Raw genomic sequence first — 23,196 nt, 5'->3', positions numbered from 1 at the left:
TGATAACTAGTGACGAGCGAGTGTGCTCGTTACTCTAGTTTCTCCGAGCATGCTCGGGTGCGAATATTTTGGCGTGCTCGGAGATTTAGTTTATGTTGACGCAGCTGCATGATTTGCAGCTGCTAGACCGCTTGAATACATGCAAGTATTGCCTGTTTGTTAGGGAACCCCCACATGTATTCAGCCTGTCTAGCAGCCGCAAATCATGCAGCTGCGTCGACAAACTAAATCTCCAAAGAGACCACCCGAGCATGCTCGGAGAAGCTCGAGTAATAAGCATACTCGCTCATCACTAGGGATAACCAGTCTGACCAGCATGCTAACCTGTGGATGCCCCTTCAGGAGTTTGGTGGAGCTTGGACTAACCAGAATAGCAAGTCAGATGACAATTTTATGTCGAATTTTCACTTTCTTACCCTTTCAGTCTTAACACTAACACAGTAGTGGAGATTCCTTAACCTAAGTGCATACAAAAAAATTGGCCTAAATGCCTTCCACCACATTTTTGGGGGGCTTCACTTCAAGGATGTGGCTTAAAATCTCATATTGTGGGCCAAAATTTTGTTGCAAAATATTGATACCAGGTAAGAAAACCAATAGGTGGGGTAAAGTTATCTAAAGGTGATGAACGCACGTTCTTGACTAACATGTTATCTGAGCATGCACGGGTGCTGAACAAGTATCTTGGGCGTGCTTGAATAATGTTTGAGTCCCTGCGACTGCATGTTTTGCGGCTGTTAGGCAATCCCTTCATGTGTTCAGGCTGTCTAACAGCCGCAAAACATGCAGCTGCAGGGACTCGAACATAATATCCGAGCACGCCCAAGATACTCGGATAACACGTTACCCAAGAACGTGCACTCATCACTATTAAATGTCTACAGATGCACCAAATTTATAATCCTGCATAAGCCACTGAGATACATTTACAACAATTTAAGACTGTTTAGAATCTGAACCAAGTTTACTGTAGTGAATATTCCCCCCCCCCCCCCCCCCCCCCGTCTATAAGTTTTACATGGAGTATTCTTTTAATAACCTCTGTCAATTGGATTTGGATCAAGCAAACTGGAAGACCACAGCCATTACATTGATACTTTTATTCATCTTTATACATATGGAACATCCCTCTTTATATACACATCAGCATTTTTACATAGATTTTTTTTTATTGATTTTCTTTACATTTTTCAGGATTCTGGAAGGGCATTTGGTTATATTGTCACACAGAATATTTTTCAGACATAGCAAAAGAACAGAAAATGATAGCAAGACAATAGATAAAAGAGCTAAAGATGAAAAAACAAAACAAAAACATAACATCACTTATAACAGGACAGGCAAGTCAGGAGGTTAGTACCTTAACAAAACTATAAGCAATTTGCCCCTAGAAAGGTTTGTCTTGTCAGTTTTACCACATAAAATCAACCTAATAACCTAAAATAAGATATAAACGTGTTGGCCTCCGACGTGCCTCTCATTGTGTACTGCAGAACAAAGCCTTAGTCAAGCTTGATGGAAATCATACATATTTTGTGACCACAGCAACCAATCAAAGCTCAGATTTATTTTTTTGAAACTAGTGTTAAAATGAAAGCGGCAGTGATTACTTCCAATGGGCAATAAAGGCCGGTTCTTTCAGACAAGTTTGGTAATGTTATGACTTGGACGTCCAATTAAAGGCTACAGGACGATAATGTGCATTAGTTATGCCTATCATATGAATACTAGTTTATGGAAAGTGTGAACATGACTATCCAAATATCAGAAACAATATTACGTTCCTGTACCTTCTACATTATCCTGCATGAGTTAGTTGCAGAAGGCTACAGCCTTTTATACCAAACCTACATTGGCCTACAGCAAGGCCTCACTCTGGCAGTAATATGTTCATACCTAGGAATAACCCGTGAGAAATTGGTCTACAACTTCTGTTGGATTATGCTGAACCAAGATGAGTTCCAGTTTAAAACAGAAAAAAAGAAAGAGCCAACTCACTGACTATTTGGAACATGTATGTTAAAAATGAAGAACAAATGGTGGCCACTTGTCAAGTCAACAAGACACAGACACATGCTGGGGGTTCCTTGTTGCACAAAACATGTTGACAATAAATGAGTCACTTAAAATCTTGTTCTACTTGTGTCCCCCAGCCTAGTGATGGAGAAGTATAGGGAATCAATGGTATGGAAGCGTTAGCACATGCAGTGTATCGTGTCCTGGAAGAAGGAATGGGAGAATGAGTGCACACGGGTGGGTGAAGATCTGCACACAGGTAGATGTGGAATGGAGAGCGAATATGTGGATGTGATTGCATCAGCATGAAGAAACGGTGTTCATACGTTACAGTCAGTGTGCGCCATGTTACTATATACGCGTTTCTCAACATGGCCGAGTGCACACCATCAGCCTTATTCATTAACCAAAGGTTTCCTGTGAGGCGTACACCATATACAAGAAGCCGTCTTCATCTTTCTCCTGTTCGTATGTATCCAAGATGGCAGTGGATACACTGACCATGCTCCTCTGGTTCACCAGCAGAAAGAAGGCTTGTGTCGGGTTCAGCTGTAGTCGGCGCCTACAGAAGAAAAAACAAAATATTACATTAGCTATAAACTAAATTATCTAAATGAGAGTGTTAAAAAATCATTGGGAACTGGTGAGAAAAGCCAACAATTAACTGGTGCTCTGACAAGGTCCATGTACATTTTCTATACATTTCTGGGACTGAACGGATTGAGCCTTGCAGGAATCCATGCACATGGTGCGGAAACCATCCATTCTCAAGTAAGAAACATGAAAAGAACAGAGGAGTCCAAATATGACTACAAGATGCAATAGGAAGGCTGCTCTCTTCCCGAGGCCTGCTGTGCATGGAAGGGGACCCCTCCGCTGCGAACTGTAATACAGGTCTATTGCTACTGTTTCATTTTTACCTGGTGGTAATATTTCTTGATATATTATTCATCTTTTCATAGCTTGTATGTTTTTCGCATTCTCTTGTGTATATTTGTTATCATTTTAACCAGTGTGTGTGCAGCCATTTATTCTTGCATCTTCAAATCATTATAAAACACCCTTCAAGGTCAAAGCTGGCTACACACAGAAAAGTGCAGTCAGCTGATAATCTTACGATCATTCAGATAATGGCTGACTTAAATATTTGAAGATCCTGAGTCCACCAGAGCAAGCCACTACTCAGTGGCTCATGGAGAGCTTGTACAGCCAGGAAAACTTATTTCCTATTTTTGGGGTTTCTAGATTCTCCATAAACCATCTCTGTGTATACAATCCTAGGTTCACGCAAAGTTTTTTTGAAGGTGGAAAAAAATCTGGTAGGTTTTTCAAGAGGAATCTACTTCAGGAAACAATTCTTTTTTTTCAGGAAGTGGGTTTAACCCTTTCACCCTGCAGTCAATTTCCGTTTTTGTGTTTCAATTTTTTTTTTCCTCCCTTTCTTCCCAGAGCCATAACTCTTATTTTTCTGTCCACATAGACATACGAGGGCTTGTTTTTTTGCCTAAAAAGTTGTAATTTTGAATTACGCCATTCACTATACCACATAGAATTTTTTTCCTGTTTTCGAGTACACTAAGTGCAGTTAAATTGTGAAAATGAAAACAAACACAATTCTGACATTGTTGGTTTTTTGGGAATTGTTTTTACGGTGTACATTTTGTGATAAAAAAGATACCATGAAATACAATTCTCATCAATAAGATTTCGGCAATACCAGACATATCAAGTTATTTTTTTATTATTCTAGTGGTGAAAAAAAAAAAAAAAAAAAAAGAAGAAGTTTGCAAAAAATATTTTTGGGGTTGTGTCATTTTCTGAAACCCATAATTATTTTTCGCCAGATGGAGCTGTGCGGTGGCTTATTTTTTGCAGGGCGAGACTACATTTTTTATTAGTACTATTTTGGGATAGATTTGACTTTTTGATCGCTTGTTACAGCAGAACTGCGAGACCAAAAAAAATTAACTTGGTGATCTTACATTTTTTCCCCATTTACAGTATTTACCAATCGGGGGAATTGTTTAGAAAAGTCTGTTCTATCACGATATATAAACATGGCGATACCACATATCTGTATTTTTTTCTTAATATCTTTATTTTCAATGGGGGGATAGTGGGGTGATTTGAGCTTTTTTTTTTTTCTTCTTTTTTAACGGGAGCGCCGATAGGCGGAGGTAATGACGCTCAGGCACGTTGGCGAGTGTTAACAATTGTGGTCCCCTGCGATTATTAGCGACAGGTCTTGGCTGTAATACTAAGCCATCACCTTCCGGGTATGAGGCGGGCTCGCTAAGTGAGCCCACTCCACACACCCAATTCCGACATGCGCCGTATATATACAGCAGATGTCGTGAAGGGGTTAAAGAGATTGTTTTAAAACCGTGTTTTGCAGTCTGCTGTTGAAAAAAAAAAAATTAAGAAAAAAAAAAAAAACTTGTCACAGAAATAGAGTGGATTTTCCATTAAAATGAATGGGAAGAGTATTTAAAGGGAATATGTCACCTCAAATTTGTCTGCAATATTTTCGTGAATTTGAGTAGGTGTCCTCCAATCTTGCCACGCGCAGTATGCTTTGCCCAACTGCAGGCAAAACCAAAAATCATTACTGCGCATGCGCCGGCGAGCTATGTCCCGGAAGTATTTCGCGGTGTTCCAGGACATATTGTGCCGGCGCATGCGCAGTAATGATTTTCGGCTTTGCCTGCAGTTGGGCAAAGCAGACTGCGCGTGGCAAGGTTGCATTGCGCACGAGCGAACTATGGAGGACACCTACTCAAACTCACGAAAATATTGCAGACAGCGGGGAAGGATGGAGTGAGAAAAGAAGACGAAACACCACCCATCGGACCAGACAGAGGGCATTTACATAGCCCGCCAATTTGAGGTGACAGCGTCCCTTTAAAGAGTAGTGGCCTTTGAGGAGGATTGTGGAACAGATCCACTTCCAAATCCTATAAAAAAAAAAAAAAATGTGTGTGTGAACCTAGGCTCGAAGTCTAGATTTCAATTGTTCTAACTTACTGTGGCGACACCATGGGTACTTTGATTAGAGAACTGTAGATCTATCTTTTTAGCTTGACCCCTAAATACCAAAGTGGAAAAATGTTTTTTTTTGTTTGTTTTTAACAAAAACAGGTACATCTGCATATGTAAAATTTAGATGCAGTATTTTTAACCCCTTCACCCCCAAAGTGCATTTTCACCTTCATGATCAGGCCAAATTTTATGATTCTGACCAGTGTCAGACTGTTTTTTCATGACATATTGTACTTCATGATGGTGGTAAATTGTGTTTGTTATAACTTGTGTTTATTTGTGGAAAAAAAATAAAAATAAAAATTGGAAATTTGGGGAAAATGTAGAAAATTTAGCAATTTTCAAACTTTTATTTATATACCCTTAAACCAGGGAGTTACGTCACGGAAAACAGTTAATTAAATAACTTTTACCACATGTCTACTTTACATCAGCACAATTTTTTAAACTTTTTTCCTCGTAAGTAATAAGGATTAAAAGGTGAACAGCGATTTCACATTTTCCCAACAAATTTTTTTTTTTTTTTTTTTGACGACATCACAATGAACATATAACTCACAAGGGTAACATGAGAAAATGGACCCCAAATATTGTTATGCAATTTCTCCTTACATACATACACACACACACCTATACTATGTGTAGACTTTAATTTTAACTGTACATCAAAAGGGAAAAAGGTATCTGCCTAGTTCAGTGGCAATGCTCCAAAATAATATACTCATCCAAAAAAGCAACAAAAAGCAATGTAGCCATAAAATAACGAGATTTTATTAAGGGTACATATAAATACAAAAAAAAAAAATGTTAAAAATATTTGATAACAGTATGGGGATAGAAACTATACAAAAAAGTAACCACCATGAGGCAAAAAAGCATATCAATGTGGTATAATATATTGTTCAAATAACATGATTATGCGCAAAACAAATGTAAAAAAGCCAAGATAGTATAATGTATAACAATGGTATGGTTATACAAGGCAAAGATGCAGATCATACAATGCGCATAAAAATGTGATAAAAAAGAGTGAAGAAAAGATGTATATACACCAGGCATGTGTTATAATGTCAAAGGATGATTTAAATGGGCATGTGAAAAAGGGTCATGCTTATAGCAACGCATACTGATGAAAGATGCGAGTATGTATTAATGTCTATGGTACCAACATCTATAATACTAATGTCTATATCTATATAGAAACCAAAATGGTTTTTGAGCAAAAGATGTATGGCCAAGTGGAAAATAGTGGTGGTTATAAACCTACCAATAGCCAGATTCCACATGCATTAGAAGCAAAACATGACCTATGTTAAGTAGCAGCCTGGATTGTTACCTCACGGTGGTGGCAGCGTCCCAACGCGCGTTTCGCGTAATGCTTCGTCCGGGGAAAGTGCATGCACTTTCCCCGGACGAAGCATTACGCGAAACGCGCGTCGGGACGCTGCCACCACCGTGAGGTAACAATCCAGGCTGCTACTTAACATAGGTCATGTTTTGCTTCTAATGCATGTGGAATCTGGCTATTGGTAGGTTTATAACCACCACTATTTTCCACTTGGCCATACATCTTTTGCTCAAAAACCATTTTGGTTTCTATATAGACATTAGTATTATAGATGTTGGTACCATAGACATTAATACATACTCGCATCTTTCATCAGTATGCGTTGCTATAAGCATGACCCTTTTTCACATGCCCATTTAAATCATCCTTTGACATTATAACACATGCCTGGTGTATATACATCTTTTCTTCACTCTTTTTTATCACATTTTTATGCGCATTGTATGATCTGCATCTTTGCCTTGTATAACCATACCATTGTTATACATTATACTATCTTGGCTTTTTTACATTTGTTTTGCGCATAATCATGTCATTTGAACAATATATTATACCACATTGATATGCTTTTTTGCCTCATGGTGGTTACTTTTTTGTATAGTTTCTATCCCCATACTGTTATCAAATATTTTTAACATTTTTTTTTTTTGTATTTATATGTACCCTTAATAAAATCTTGTTATTTTATGGCTACATTGCTTTTTGTTGCTTTTTTGGATGAGTTTAATTTTAACTGTTCTAGTCTAACCTGTCAGTGTGATTTTACTGTACACCGCACTGAATTGCCGGCTTTTCTACAGAACACCGGTGCGTATTTCTCGCAAGTCACACTGACGGTCCGTGTGTAATCCGTTTTTTTTTTCTCGCACCCATAGACTTGCATGCTGCGATTTCACTCGGATCCTGAATACGGTCAAGTAAACAATGGATAATAGGAGCTGCCCCATAGATTAACGTTGGGCCGAGTGCTATGCGATTTTTTTTATTGCATTGCACTCGTCCGTATTACGGTCTAGTGTGACTCCGGCCTAACAGTTGTTGTAGAGATGTGTCCGCTGTTAGAACTCTGAGCGGCATTGACCTGGTCTCTAATCTGAGCTTTTGTTAACCTGCGATTTCTGAGGCTGATTACCCGGATAAACTTATCCTCAGAAGCAGAGGTGACTCTTGGTCTTCCTTTCCTGGGGCAGTCCTCATGTGAGCCACTTTCTTTGTAGCGCTTGATGGTTTTTGCCACTGCACTTGGGGACACTTTCAAAGTTTTCCCAATTTTTGGGGCTGACTGACCTTCATTTCTTAAAGTACTGATGGCCACTTGTTTTTCTTTACGTATCTGCTTTTTTCTTGCCATAATACAAATTCTAACAGTCTACTCAGTAGGACTATCAGCTGTGTATCCACCAGACTTCTGCACAACACAACTCGTGGTCCCAACCCCATTTATAAGGCAAGAAATCCCACTTATTAAACCTGACAGGGCACACCTGTGAAGTGAAAACCATTTCCGGTGACTACCTCTTGAAGCTCATCAAGAGAATTCCAAGAGTGTGCAAAGCAGTCATCAAAGCAAAAAGGTGGCTACTTTGAAGAACCGAGAATATAAGACATAATTTCAGTTGTTTTCACACTTTTTTATTAAGTATATAATTCCACATGTGTTAATTCATAGCTTTGATGCCTTCAGTGTGAATTCACAATTTTCATAGTCATGAAAATACAGAAAAATCTTTAAATGAGAAGGTGTCCAAACTTTTGGTCTATACTGTATGTATGTATGTATGTATGTATGTATGTATGTATGTATGTATGTATGTATGTATGTATGTATATATATATATGATTAATATAAAAAATATTTTTTAATTTTTACAAACAGTGCTGCACTGACACTAGTAAGATCATGCGCAGATCATGATCTAACCAACTTGGTAGCCCTGGTGACCCGCGGATGTCATCATGACGAAATTGGGTCACCATGGCAAAGAACAGCCCCTCACGATTACAGGGGCGCCGATGGGAGGACAAAGAGTACCCTCCTTCTACCTTCTAGATGGTGCGATCGATGTCAATTGAAGCATGTAGAGTGTTAAATACGCTGGATCCAAAACGCTGCTATTCCTGATCGTGGGCACATAGCTTAAAATCTGCATCAAAATTACACATTTTAAAGTTAAACGAGAGATTAATATTTCTATTACCTGATGATCTTCACCAGCTCACTCATGTTCACATGATCCGGGACCAAGAATTTGGTTTTATCTAACACTGGAAGCTGTTTTTCTCCCTTGTATCTCTCGATAATGACCTAAATACAGAAGAAGCACAGGTCAGATATTTGAGGAATAATTGATAAACTAACAATTTAATACAGAAATACAGAGGTACCATGCTGTGTAAGAAGTCAGGACACGTGTTTATGGCTGAATTTACCCTAGAAAGTTATTGATTTTGGAATACCATAACAAATAAATATGCATGTATATACCTGTGTGCATATTTAGGTTATGGCATTTCAAGATCAGTATTCATTGGTACGCTTTTGTGGTACTTGACTTCTGTATTGTACTATATTTTCCCATCCAGACACAAAACAAATGGTCTTTCATCCGTGTGCTGTATCCAATTTGCATCCATTTCTGGTCCATTTGTCCGTTTTTTTTTTTTAGGTTTTAATACTTTGTTATTATACAGTCGATGGCGTAAAAGCAAGTCCCAAACAAGTACCATACTGCTGTTATTTCCATTCTCCTGCCCTCAAGGAAATAAATGTGGTTATTCGATATACCGTATATACTCGAGTATAAGCCGAGATTTTCAGCCCATTTTTGGGCTGAAAGTGCCCCTCTCGGCTTATACTCGAGTCACGGTCTGTGGCAGGGTCGGCGGGTGAGGGGGAGAGGGCGCTGAGGCATACTTACCTAGTCCCGGCGATCCTGACGCTCCCCTGCCCGTCACACGGTCTCCGGGTGCCATAGCTCTTCCCCTGTACAGCGGTCACGTGGGACCGCTCATTAGAGAAATGAATATGGACTCCACTCCCATAGGGGCGGAGCCGCCTAGTCATTTCTCTAATCAGCGGTGCCGGTGACCGCTGATAGAGGAAGAGGCTGCGGCACCCGGAGACCAGCTGTCCGGGGGAAGGAGCGGGACGCCGGGAGCAGGTAAGTATCGCATATTTACCTGTCCGCGTTCCACACGCCGGGTGCCGCTCCGTCTTCCCGGCGTCTCTCCGCACTGACTGTGCAGGTCAGAGGGCGCGATGACGCATATAGTGTGTGCGGCGCCCTCTGCCTGATCAGTCAGTGCGGAGAGACGCCGGGACGGGACGCTGGGGAGCTGCAAGCAAGAGAGGTGAGTATGTGTTTTTTTATTTTTATTGCAGCAGCAGCAGCGTTATATATGGCACAGATTTATGTGGAGCATCTATGGGGCCAAACTGAAGGGTGCAGAGCATATAGGGCACAGCTTTATAAGTAGCATCTATGGGGCCAAACTGAAGGGTGCAGAGCATATAGGGCACAGCTTTATAATGAGCATCTATGGGGCCAAACTGAACGGTGCAGAGCATATAGGGCACAGCTATATAAGGAGGATCTATGGGGCCAAACTGAACGGTGCAGAGCATATAGGGCACAGATTTATAATGAGCATCTATGGGGCCAAACTGAACGGTGCAGAGAATATATGGCACAGATTTATAATGAGCATCTATGGGGCCAAACTGAACGGTGCAGAGCATATAGGGCACAGCTATATAAGGAGCATCTATGGGGCAATGAACGGTGCAGAGCATATATGGCACAGCTTTATAAGGAGCATCTATGGGGCAATAATGAACAGTGCAGAGCATATATGGCACAGCTTTATATGGAGCATCTATAGGGCCATAATGAACGGTGCAGAGCATTGTATATGGGGCACAGCTTTATATGGAGCATCTATGGGGCCATAATGAACGGTGCAGAGCATTCTATATGGCACAGCTATATATGGATAATATATGGGGCAATAATCAATGGTATGGAGCATTATATATGGCACAGCTTTATATGGAGCATCTATGGGGCAATAATGAATGGTATGGAGCATCTATTTTTATTTTTGAAATTCACCGGTAGCTGCTGCATTTTCCACCCTAGGCTTATACTCGAGTCAATAAGTTTTCCCAGTTTTTTGTCGCAAAATTAGGGGGGGGGGGGGGGTCGGCTTATACTCGGGTCGGCTTATACTCGAGTATATACGGTATTTCATATACCCATAAATGGTGACATTAAAGAACAAAATCAAAATCTCACCCAGATACAGTAACTGAAAAATATTAAATTGTAACGCTATAGCTATTTAAAGTTGGGATTTAAAAAATAGTAGTTACTCACCGATAACGGTGTTTCTCTGAGCCCATGACGGCACCACGGAGAGAGGGGATCCGCCCACCAAGGACAGGAAACCTACAGATAAAAAGGCGGTACCTCTCTCCTGCATCAGTTGTTTACTAGAGAACGATGGGAGACTATGAACAGAGACTTGCTTTAACATTATCTAAATACTTATGAGATACCGCGTGACTATTACACTATTAACATAAGGCACTATAATGATGTGCACACCCAGGAAGTGAAGGGAGGGAATGTACGGGTGCCGTCATGGGCTCAGAGAAACACCGTTATCGGTGAGTAACTACTATTTTCTCCGACGCCCATGACGGCACCACGGAGAGAATTGCAGAGATTTGTACATTAGGGAGGGACCACTGCTTCCAGAACCCTTTTACCAAAAGTAAGGTCTGAAGAGGAGGTAAGGTCCAATCTATAGTGCCTATAGAAGGTGGACGGTGAAGACCAGGTAGCAGCTTTACATATCTGCTCAATAGAAGCTCCGGCCTTCTCCGCCCAAGAGGTTGCCACTGCCCTTGTCGAGTGTGCCTTGATGTTTCCCGGAATGGGTACGCCACTTGCTGAGTATGACAGGCTGATGGCTTCTGTAATCCATCTTGGCAGGGTGCCTTTAGACGCTTTCTTCCCCTTCCGGGGACCCTGGAAACACACAAAGAGAGAGGAATCCTCCCTACTCTCCCTAGTGGCTTCTATGTAACGTATCAGACATCTCATGTATGTAACGCCTCTTCCTCTTTGTTTTTGGGGTTAGGACAGAAAGAGGGCAGGGATATTTCCTGAGTTCTGTGAAAACGGGATGCCACTTTTGGGAGATATGCAGGGTCAGTTTTTAGGATGACCCTATCATCCAGGATTTGAGTAAAAGGGGGGTTGGCGGAAAGGGCTTGGATATCACTGACCCTACGTGCGGACGTGAGTGCAACTAGCAGGGAAGTTTTTAGGGATAAGATTTTTACTGAAGCATCCGATAAAGGTTCAAAAGGAGGTTTGGATAATGCCCTAAGAACTAAATTTAAATCCCACTGAGGGGTAGATTTCACGGGTAGGGGCCTTGACCTTCCGGCTGCTTTGATGAATCTAGATATCCACCGGTTCCCTGCTAGGTCATAGTTGAACAGAGCTCCTAGAGCCGCTAAGTGAACCTTTAAGGTGTTTGTGGCCAGACCCAACTCTAAACCCTTCTTCAGAAACTCCAGAATGGCATTAAGAGGGACACCCTCCCCAATTTTGGAGCCTGAAGTTGAGAGAAATTTTTTCCAAACTTTCCCGTACTGTTTGGTTGTAACGGGCTTCCTACTTTGTAACAATGTAGATACTAGCCCCGGGGAAAACCCTCTGTTTTCTAGTAGCTCCCTTTCAAATGCCAAGCTGTCAAGTGCAAACTTGCCACCTGAGGATGATGAACTGGGCCTTGGGAGAGAAGGTTCGGGAGATCCGGCAGAACCCATGGATAGGAGATGGACATTCTCATCATCCAGGAAAACCAAGGCCTCTTCGGCCAGAACGGGGCTATTAAGATTATGTGGGCCCCGTCCTCCCGAATCTTCCTCAGCACAGCTGGAATCAGAGCAATAGGGGGAAATGCATACGCTAGTTGATGGTTCCAGGGTATCAGGAACGCATCCAGGGAAACAGGGTTCCCCCATGGTGTTATGGAGCAAAAGGTGTTCACTTTTTTGTTCAGATGGTTTGCGAAGAGGTCTATGCTTGGTGAGCCCCATTTTACCGCGATTTGATTGAACACTGACTGATTTAGCTCCCACTCCCCTTGCTTCAGGCGGGAGCGACTTAAGTAGTCTGCTCTGAAATTGTCTACGCCCTTTATGTGCAGGCCCGATAGAGATTGAAAGTTGCTTTCGGCTATGTGGAAGATTGAGCTGGTTATCTCCATCAGACTCCGAGAACGGGTACCCCCTTGGTGATTCAGATATGCTATCACCACCTTGTTGTCTGACGTGGTGAGACCGAAGGGGCCCCAGGAACTCTAAGAGTGCAAATTTGACCGCCAACAGTTCTTTCATATTGGAGGATGCTTTTTTCAGATATGGAGCCCAATCCCCCTGAGCTAACAGGTCGTTGAGGTGAGCCCCCCACCTGCTGGGACTTGCGTCTGTTGTCACTATCCGAGATACAGGAGTCACCCACGGGATTCCCTGAGAAAGATTGCTTAGTGATGTCCACTAGCCCAGAGACTGAATTGTGTTTAGTGACAAAACGAGCTGACCTTCTAAATTCCCTTTTAGAGAAACTTCCTCTGACAAGATTTGCCATTGAAGTTCCCTTGAGTGTAAGTGAGCCCATTGGACTGACGGGATGCAGGCCGTCATGGATCCCAGGAGGGACATCGCTTGGCGCAGTGTTATGGAGGGATTGTCTCGCCTTCTGGATACCAGATTTATGATGTTTTGGATTTTTTCCCCTGGAAGGCGACATTCTTGTTTTATAGAGTCCAGAGTGAGTCCCAGGTACTCTTGGATCTGGCATGGTAACAATCTGGATTTCTTTAGGTTTATTAACCAACCTAGTTCTTCCAGGGAATGTCTGATTGTTTTTAGCTGTTCCTCGCAGTGTTGTGGAGAGGAGCCTATTATCAAAAAGTCGTCGAGGTAAGGTACTATCAGGGTATCTCTCTCCCTCAGGTGAGCCAATACCTCCGCCACTATTTTTGTGATGACCCGCGGAGCTATAGCCAACCCGAAGGGTAGGGCTAAGAATTGAAAATGGTATACCACCCCCTTTATATGGACCGCTATTCTGAGGAATTTCTGATAATCTTTGTGAATAGGGACGTGGTAGTAGGCGTCCCTTAAATCCAGGACTACCATAAAACACAGTGGAAACAACATCTTTATTGAGGTCTTTATTGTCTCCATCTTGAATGGCTGGATTTCTAGAAATTTGTTTAACTCTTTTAGATTCACAATAGTTCTGAATGAGCCGTCCGGCTTCTTCCTCAGGAACAGAGGGGAGTAGCACCCTAGACCTCTTTCTTGTAGGGGAACTTCCATGAGAACCCCTTTGTTTACCAGTCCCATGACTTCTTTTTCTAATGCCAGCTGCTCTTCCTCTGAAGATCTTAGAGAAGTCGTCCTGAATGAGGGGTGAGGGGGTTTCTGAAATTTCAATTTTAGTCCGGATTTTACTATGTTCAACACCCAAGGACTGTTGGTAATCCCAGGCTGAGGCGAAGAGGGCAAGTCTTCCCCCCACCTGGGGCAAGCCTTCATTGTGCGGGTTTTTTTATTGTCGTTAGGGGTTTTGTTAAAGATGAAACCCTTGTTTTTGTTTCGCTTGTCTTCCCACCTATCCTGGTTTTTCCCCGGCTTCCTTCGGAAGAACCTCTTGCTCCGAAAGGGCCTTCTGTATGAAGGGAAGCCCAGGGCGGGGAAAGATTTCTTTTTATCCCCTGCTTTTTCTAGTATGTCATCTAGAGTGGGCCCGAATAGGAACTCTCCTTCACAGGGAATTATACATAATTTAGACTTAGTCTGGAGGTCCCCAGGCCAACATTTTAGCCAGAGGGCCCACCTTGCGGCATTAGAAAACACCGCCGACCTAGCGGATAACTTGATTGAGTCCGCCGAGGCGTCAGCCAAGAAGGCGGCAGCTCCCCGCATAACGGGCAACATTTTTAGCATGGAGTCTCGGGAAGACCTGTTTTTGAGTTGGCTTTCCAATTGGTCTAGCCAAACCATCAGGGAGCGGGATGTACAAGCGGCAGCGACTGCTGGTTTAAGGCCTCCACCAGCCGCTTCCCATGAACCTCTGAGGAACCCATCTGCTTTCCTGTCCAATGGGTCCTTCAAAACCCCCATGTCCTCAAACGGAAGGGCATATTTTTTGGATGCTTTGGCGATTGCCACGTCCAGTTTAGGAGCCTTATCCCAGAAGGAACAGGACTGGTCATCAAATGGATATTTCTTTTTTGGAGTGAGTAGAGATTTTCTCACAGGCTTTTTCCACTCTTTTTTAATCAAAGATTGTATTTTTTCATTGAGAGGAAAGGCTCTTCTCTTTTTCTGGTCAAGCCCTCCGAACATTATGTCTTGGACGGATTTTTTGGGGTGAGGATCTGCCAGCCCCATAGTGTTCCTAACGGCTTTAACAAGGCTATCAGTTTCCTCTATGGGAAAGCAGCTACGGCCCCCTGAGGAAGATGAAGATGATGATGAGGATGAGGAGGAGGAAGAATTAGCTGAGTCTGAATCCGTATCTTCCCCTGAATCACCCGATTCAGGAGATGGAGATCTATGTTTAGTCTTCCTTCTCTTTCTCCCACCTTTGAGGGATTTAAAGGTTTCCTCTACCTGGACTTTAATCAGGTTTTTGAGATCTGCCGCAAACTCGGGAAGGCCTTCTGACACTGTCTGCTGAATGCAAATACTGCAAAGTCTTTTGTCCCATGAAGATGGAAGATCTTCTTTGCATAGGGCACATATGACATGTTTAGTTTTACTTGTGCTTTTCTTCCCCTATGGTAAAAGACATAAAGATAGATTCTCACTATCGCTAACATTCACGAAGATCACTCACCACCTTATGGGCCCATAAATACCGGTTGGGCACGATCCGTGTTAGTCTTAGAGCCGGACGCAATGCTGGACTCTTTGCTCTGTAGCGATCCAGAACGCCCTCCGGTAGAGCCTTGGCCTTTCTGGGTCCGCCGCTTCTGCTGCTGCGGCATTGGTTGTGGAGATGTCCTGGGCAGGGGAGATACCTGCTCCATATCGCTCACTGGTGAGCATTGGCCAGACTCCATTTCAGAAGCGCTTTTGCCCCCAGACGCCCTGCTTAAAATAGCGGTGGAAGGCGCCATTTTTTTTTTCTTTCGCGCATGCGCAGTTTGCCCTGCGCGTGGAATCCCGCGCCTGCGCAGATTGCCCAGCACAAACTCCCGCGCCTGCGCATTCCTCCAGCGGCGACGCCGGCACTAGGCGGGGAACGCAGCGCTTGTGCGCACGCAAGCCCCTGCTGCTTAAACACTCCGTTCCCGCGCGGGCGCAGATGGGGCAAGATGGCGGCGCACTTACTAAACGCTGACTCCACGGGGACTCTCGGGAGCTCAGGCTGCAGACTGACGCCAGGGAGCCACATCGCTCCTATCCATAGAGCGGACTCTTGGACACGGCTGCTGCTGGTAAGTCTTCTTAGAGAGGCGGCTCCTGCCACCTCTCTCCGCGCACCCTAAAAGGCCTACCAGCCCCTAGCAGTGACGCTTCGGGTCACCACATCTAACCGAGGCAGGGGGGCCCCCGCTGCCTGGATCGGCTGATTGGCCCCGGACTCCCACGAAGAACTTTTCCTCTGACGGAGGGGAATCTGTAGGTCTCCCATCAAGGACAGGAAACCAACTGATGCAGGAGAGAGGTACCGCCTTTTTATCTGTAGGTATCCTGTCCTTGGTGGGCGGATCCCCTCTCTCCGTGGTGCAGTCATGGGCGTCAGAGAAAATACACATGCTGCCTCACTGAAGAGTTAACAGTCTGTCAGAAACAAAGTACCATGGACAAAACTAATCAGATGATTTCATAAAGTATAAAAGGATGACACAGCGCAGGCAGACATTAATTTTTATTAAAGTCATGCTACCAAAAGGACCCGTGACTTAAATGATGCATAATGGCCATAGTGCCTTTAAAAAGCATTCATACCCTATGTATTTTCCACATTTGTGCATGTTGCACCCACAAACTTAAACATATTTTATTTTGATCTGATGTGCCATACCAAAATAAAGTAGCAAGTATTTCTGAAGTAAATAGAAAATTATACATGGTTTCCAAAACATTTAAAAAATATAAATCTGAAAATTGTGACATGCATTTGTATTCAGCCCCCTGAGTTAATACTTTGTAGGACGACCTTTCTTTGCAATTACTGCTGCAGGTCTTTTGGGGTATGTCTCTTCCAACTTTTCATGTCTAGAGGCTACTATTTTTGGCCATTCTTCTTTACTCTAGCTCTGTGAGATTGGATGGAGGCGCCTGAACAGCAATTTCCAAGTCTTGTAACAAATTCTCAATGGGATTTACATCTGGACTGTGACATTCAAACACATGAATATGCTTGGATCTAAACTATTCCACTGTAGCTATGGCAGTATGTTTAGGGTTGTTGTCCTTCTGGACGGTAACGCTATGACCCAGTCTCAAGTCTTTTGCAGCCTCTAACACATTTTCCTCTAGGATTGCCCGTATTTAGCTGCATCCATCTTCCCACTAACTCTGAGCACCTTCCTTGTCCCTGCTGAAAAAAAAAGATCCTTACAGCATAAACCTGCCACCACCGTGTTTGACAGTTGGGATGGTGTTTTCATGGTGATGTCCAATGTTATTTATGCTTTCCAGGACACACATATCGTTTTTGCATTTAGCCCAAAAGCTCTACATTGGTCTCATTTGTCCAAAGCACCTTATTCCACGTTACGAAGACAGCTACAGGGTATGAATACTTTTTCAAGGCACTGTATATGTATCAATATGAAATATATATGAAAGTTAGAACAATGTATGTATGTATGTATGTATGTATGTATGTATGTATGTATGTATGTATGTATGTATGTATGTATGTATGTATGTATGTATGTATGTATGTATATATATATATATATATATATATCTTGATGATTGGCGTGGTTGATTTGCATACTTGCAGTCACGTGCTGATTAGCTTCTTATCTGCGGACAGGCACAGATGAGAAGCTAGTCGGCACGTGACTGCAAACATGCAAGTCGCATACGAGCATTCACACGATGACTACTTGAACTTGCACGCAGAACTGAATCCTAACAGGGCGTAAAGTGCAAACTGTTAGGATTTGGCAAGCTGAGGTGCTTCCCAAATTTTGCACTGGGCTGGACAGCCCCTTTAAGGCACTCTCATTCCCATGAAGCCAACATTTGATATCTCAAGAGCTCTCAATGCTCTATTAATAGGGTAACTAATGTACAATACTCACTGGGATTTTATTAGGATGTTGCTCACGGATCTGACGAACCTCAGCACATCTTTCAGCTATAAACGAAAAACACAAAGAAAATGATTGCGCTAGAGACAGAAACATTAAATTACAGGCAAGTTAGAAAGTAATATTCAGATCATAGGTGTAAAATTGTGTCTTGCTTTCCATCCTTATAGCTACCTATTGGAGCAACATACGGCCCCATCATATCAATCAGGCCAAATATAGGTTGTATCCGGGAATTCAGCTCAGCTAAAATAAAAACAATGGTAATGGTGCAGAGCTGCAACACCACATAAAAACTGTAGATAGGTGTGGTGATACCTTATCTTGGAAGAAAACAGCCATGTTTTTCAAAAGTGTTGTAATATGATGTTACAGGATGAAAACTGCTGATATACCGTACTCCCTTTACTGTAAGTAGCGAGAAAAACTCCAGTGAAGCTGTATAGGATAATGTCTAAGCTGATTTTGCTGAGCAGAAAGACATATTATATATCATCAAGTTTTCTGAAAAAGAAACGTTGTGTTTGGTTGTCTAGATGAGCAAATGCCATATGGTCAGCCTAAAGCAGATCAGATATCCTTGTAAAGTCTCCAGCTAAACCCATAGTGTATCAGGTTACTCTATGGTAGCCGAGGGGCCTTAAACTAAAGTGAACTTCAGTGGAGTGGAGTAATGCACCTAGGAAGGAGTAATCCCACTGCTGCATATACATTAAATGGCAGTATACTTGGGACTACAGACCAGGAGAAGGACTTGGGGATTCTGGTTACAAGTAAGCTGAGGAGCAGTACTCAATGTCAGGAAGCAGCTGCAAAAGCAAACAAGATTTTAGGGTGTATAAGAAAAGATAAAATCCTGTGATCCCAACGTATTGTGAACCCTTTATAAATCACTGGTGAGGCCACATCTAGAATACGGGATCCAGTTTTGGGCTCCATGTTTTAAAAACGACATTCAGAAATTAGAGTCAGTTCAAAAGGCAGGCAGGCAACTAGATTATTACAAGGGATGGAAGGCCTCTCATGATGAAAGGTTGGGCTTGTTTAGCTTAGAAAAAAAAAAAAAAAAAAAACGACGTCTCAGAGGAGATCTCACTTACATGTATAAATATATGTATGCTCAGTACAAAGGACTGGCACATAACTTATGGTATTCCTTCCAAGGACCATACTAAGGACCAGCGGGTTCTTTACAGTTAGAGCAATCAGACTGTGGAATGCCGACCACAAGAGGTAGTAATGGCAGACACTATAGCAGCTTTTAAAAAATGGCCGGATGATTTCCTCAGTACACAGAACATTGTGGGTTACAGATAATTTGGTGACAAAATGTATAATTGGTGGCGAAAGGTTGAACTTGATGGAGCTAGGTCTTTTTTCAACCTATCTAACCTGATAAATAGGATTTCTGTCCCAGCTATATAAAAGGTGGGAACACGCCATTTAACTGACTGCGCTTTATAGTGCCCCAATGTGGAATCCTGAGGGTTGTTTTACAGCCACTAGCTTACCACTATTAGGGCATCTAATCGAAGTGTAAGCTTCCCCACACTCCCAAAAGGGTAATTTGTGGAGTTCTGTGGTGATATTTTTCCTCATATCGTAACATAGCTAGTTACCATTTGCTGTTCAGGACTAGAAGAGTTTAGCGACATTCTCTTTGAGAACTGTAAGGCCACGTGCACACGCTGTGGATTACTCTGCAGATTTTTCCGGACTGATTTTGGTAAATCCGCAGGTAAACCGCACTGCGGATTACCTGCGGAATTACTGTGGATTTACCGTGTTTTTTTTGCGGATTTCACCTGCGGTTTTACACCTGTGGATTCCTATTATGGAGCAGGAGTAAACCACTGCAGAATCCGCACAAAGAATTGACATGCTGCGGAATAAACATCGCTACGTTTCCGCGTGTTTCTTTCCGCAGCATGGGCACTGCGGATTTTGTTTTCCATAGGTTTACATGGTAGTGTAAACGCATGGAAAACTGCTGCGAATCCGCAGCGTCAAATCCGCTGCGGATCCACAGCAAAATCCGCAATGTGTGCACATACCCTAATGGCGGCCATATTGGATGTCACTCAGGTCCTAGCTGAATAACATTTCCACAGACTTGACAGCAGTAAACAATATGACGTGAACTAGAATTTCACTTCACGGAAAAAGATTACTCTCCTGCTTGACACTATTAGTCACGGGAGGTTTATAGCAGCTAAAATTGATGAAGAGTTCATGTTTCAACACAAGACAGAAAATAGATGAAAATAGCCGCGTGTGGAGGAAGGGAGCAGGGCGTCATGTTTTGCCTGAGGAAGGATATGCTCTGGATGGCTGCCACAGTCTTGTGTGTCTAAATCAGGTGTAAACAGTACACTGCAGTAAGATGGACACACAGCGCCATGTACAGCCACAAGTTTAGGAAAGTGTTACAGGGTTAAATAAAGACAGCAACTCAAAACACTGACAAACATCCGATTATGGGGGTCCCTGGCAGGCCCGATATGAGGAGGAATGGGGAGTTATCTTCTCTGGTAGGTGCTGTTTAGTGTGGTTATTTGACAGGCCCTGCTTCTGGTGGACACTGTTCACAGAGGGGAGAGCTCTCAAATGGACTCGATTCTCATGGGATGACATTATTTGTACAGTAGAGGGTCTCTGTTGAACTCTATTCACGGAGGGGAGCGCTCTCTGGTGGACCCTGCTAACAGTGGTAAGCCATTGTTTACACTATAGAGGGTCTCTGGTGGGACTGGTTTACACGGGAAGACCATGTGTAATGGGGGAAGGGTTCTCAAGTGGACCCTGTTTATAGGGGGTGCTGACTGGCAGGCCATATAGGGGGGCATTGTTTACACTGTAGAGGGTCTCTGGTGGACCTTGCTTACAAAGGGATGATTCTCTAACAGACCTTGTTTACAGAGGAAGGGAGGGCGCTCTGGCTGACACTGTTTATAGGGGGAAGGCCATTGTTTATACTGTAGACTGGAGAGGGTCTCTGGCAGGCCCCGTTTACAGGGGGCGAGCGCGCTCTCTGGCAGGCCCCGTTTACAGAGGGAGAGCACGCTCTCTGGCAGGCCCCGTTTACAGAGGGAGAGCACGCTCTCTGGCAGGCCCCGTTTACAGAGGGAGAGCACGCTCTCTGGCAGGCCCCGTTTACAGAGGGAGAGCACGCTCTCTGGCAGGCCCCGTTTACAGAGGGAGAGCACGCTCTCTGGCAGGCCCCGTTTACAGAGGGAGAGCACGCTCTCTGGCAGGCCCCGTTTACAGAGGGAGAGCACGCTCTCTGGCAGGCCCCGTTTACAGAGGGAGAGCACGCTCTCTGGCAGGCCCCGTTTACAGAGGGAGAGCACGCTCTCTGGCAGGCCCCATTTAGAGGGGGTAGCGCTCTAAGGCGCATCCTGTTTACAGGAGGGTTGGAGTGTATTGTTTACACTGTAGAGGGTCTCTGGTGGGCCTTGGTTATAAGAGGTTGTTTGGCGAACGATGTTTACACATGGCAAGGCTCTTTTGCTCTCCTGTTTACAATGGGGAGGGCTCTCTGGAGGGGGTCAAACTTCCCCACTCTTCTTTCTACCATGTGATATTTCCATCAGATACAAATGTACATACTCAGTAGATAATTAACCTGGGCAAAGTCTGAAATGCCTCCGGAAATGCAGATTATGATAAAATAAAGCTTAGTCTGTTGTTTTTTTAAGAAAACCTCATCACGGAGACGCCATTGTTGAAGCTGGTGCCCATTATTATGGCTCATTATGATGGAGAACATACTATGGTGCGGTCACCTAGGAGGAAGGGGTAGATATAAAATATACATTGTGACGCAGTGATCACTCCAGATTCCATACTCGATTAATCACCGGAAACACAACCAGGAAAGAAATGTGAACAACAAAAGGAATAAACAGCACGTGACAACAGCGGCAGCACATGCTATTAACCTTCACCTGCCAGGTGCAAACTTTCTGACCCTCAGTAGATGAATTACACCTTTGATGACCCTACAGATTAACCCCTCCTGTGCTAGTAGATCTATTGTTCCATGCGTGCAACAAAGCATGATAGGTGCTGAATTATAGGACGATCACAGGAAACGCTAAATAAAATCACAATATAATATATATTCTAGGGATTCAGTGGTAAAATTCCAGATTAACCAGAATACCTGGACTACTGGATGCCTACATTGGTAATCATGCAATGGTGTCATGTCATCGCCTGGGTTGTTATGAGAGAGATAAAAGATATTTTTTTTAAAAAAATCATCAAAGTGAACTAGTAAAAATCCCCGTCCAGTAGTAAGAGGGCTATAAATGGTCGAAACCTTCCTATATACTGACCTTACCGATTTCAGGCAATCGCCATCCATCAGCCACCAACTCTCCTTAGTGACCTTATATAAGGTGAATGAAATGACGTCGCTGTGGACAAAGACTCACCACAGTGAGCAACGAGTGGAAGTGATTTGAAATCAGCAAGACGTGTGGCGGCAGGTCCAGGTTTGGAGTCTGGCAGCCATCTTGCCCTTTGTGCCATTGGGCACTGGAAGCCCAGGCGCTGATCGATAGACTTGCACAGAAACATGGCGGTCTGGTTGTGGCAGCCACCAGCAATGGCGTCCGTCGCCAAGCAACTGTTCTGTCTACTTACTAGCGATCCCCATCACCAGCCACAAATCTTAGTACATGTGACGGACTCTGGAGAATGCGAACAAGGAGACGGGCCTGCTTTTGTTCTGAGTTGCCCTTCAGGGTAGCCAAAATCAGAGGCCACTGAGGCAGAATTATTTGGGGGGTTTTCTAAAACATGGACTTATTTTGTAGACGACGCAGTGACGATTCGCCATCGGTGGGAACTTATCGGATGTGACTCTGCGATCGCCAAAAACTTCAAGTGATCGCCTCCGATCAGGATGGGCAGATATTTAGAAGGATCTGTGGGCAGATCAGTAACAAGATGAGATCTGCAGCAAGTAAACACATCACAATGGAAACAATGCACTCACCAAAGCTCCTCCTGTGTTTAAAAGGCCGCTCTGACGGCATCCTGGGCTCTGCTCGTCCCGACTCCAATCAAGTACGGACAGGCTGCTCAGATCTGGTCACCCAGCTGCTGCTCCCGACTCTGCCCAGTACTGTCCTCCCTACTGCACCCCAGCCGCCCGCTAGTGCCCAGTCCCGGTGCCCAAGCCTCAGTCTGAGCGCACTCCGGGCTGAGACGCTGGAACAAATACTATGACGTCATCACAAGGGGGCGGCTTCTGAACGTGAAGCGCCATCTTGTGGCAAGACGGGTACATTGCCGTTGTTGTTCGCGCTCTCGCTTGTAAACACATCATGTGAGTCGTTACGTAATTTATCGGCACCGGGCGGCCGAGCACTGGGTCTGAGGTCAAAGTAACGTGTGAGTAAAGGCTGTACGATGAAAAG

The 23,196-nt window shown here is 43.6% G+C and overlaps 1 protein-coding gene across 1 annotated transcript; it reads right to left on the bottom strand.

The window, feature by feature from the left end:
- Positions 1-1,081: 1,081 nt before the first annotated feature.
- On the bottom strand, positions 1,082-22,986 carry MAP1LC3A (microtubule associated protein 1 light chain 3 alpha). The gene is made up of 4 exons (XM_077251970.1): positions 22,773-22,986; positions 17,759-17,814; positions 8,602-8,708; positions 1,082-2,578 (listed from the first exon to the last, which is right to left on the bottom strand). Exons 1-4 carry the CDS (start codon positions 22,810-22,812, stop codon positions 2,419-2,421), a joined length of 363 nt encoding a protein of 120 aa, XP_077108085.1. The 5' UTR covers positions 22,813-22,986; the 3' UTR covers positions 1,082-2,418.
- Positions 22,987-23,196: the final 210 nt, after the last annotated feature.

This window comes from Ranitomeya variabilis, chromosome 4 (assembly GCF_051348905.1).
Source record: "Ranitomeya variabilis isolate aRanVar5 chromosome 4, aRanVar5.hap1, whole genome shotgun sequence".
Taxonomy (NCBI): domain Eukaryota; kingdom Metazoa; phylum Chordata; class Amphibia; order Anura; family Dendrobatidae; genus Ranitomeya; species Ranitomeya variabilis.
This window is presented reverse-complemented; position numbering and strand designations above follow the sequence as displayed.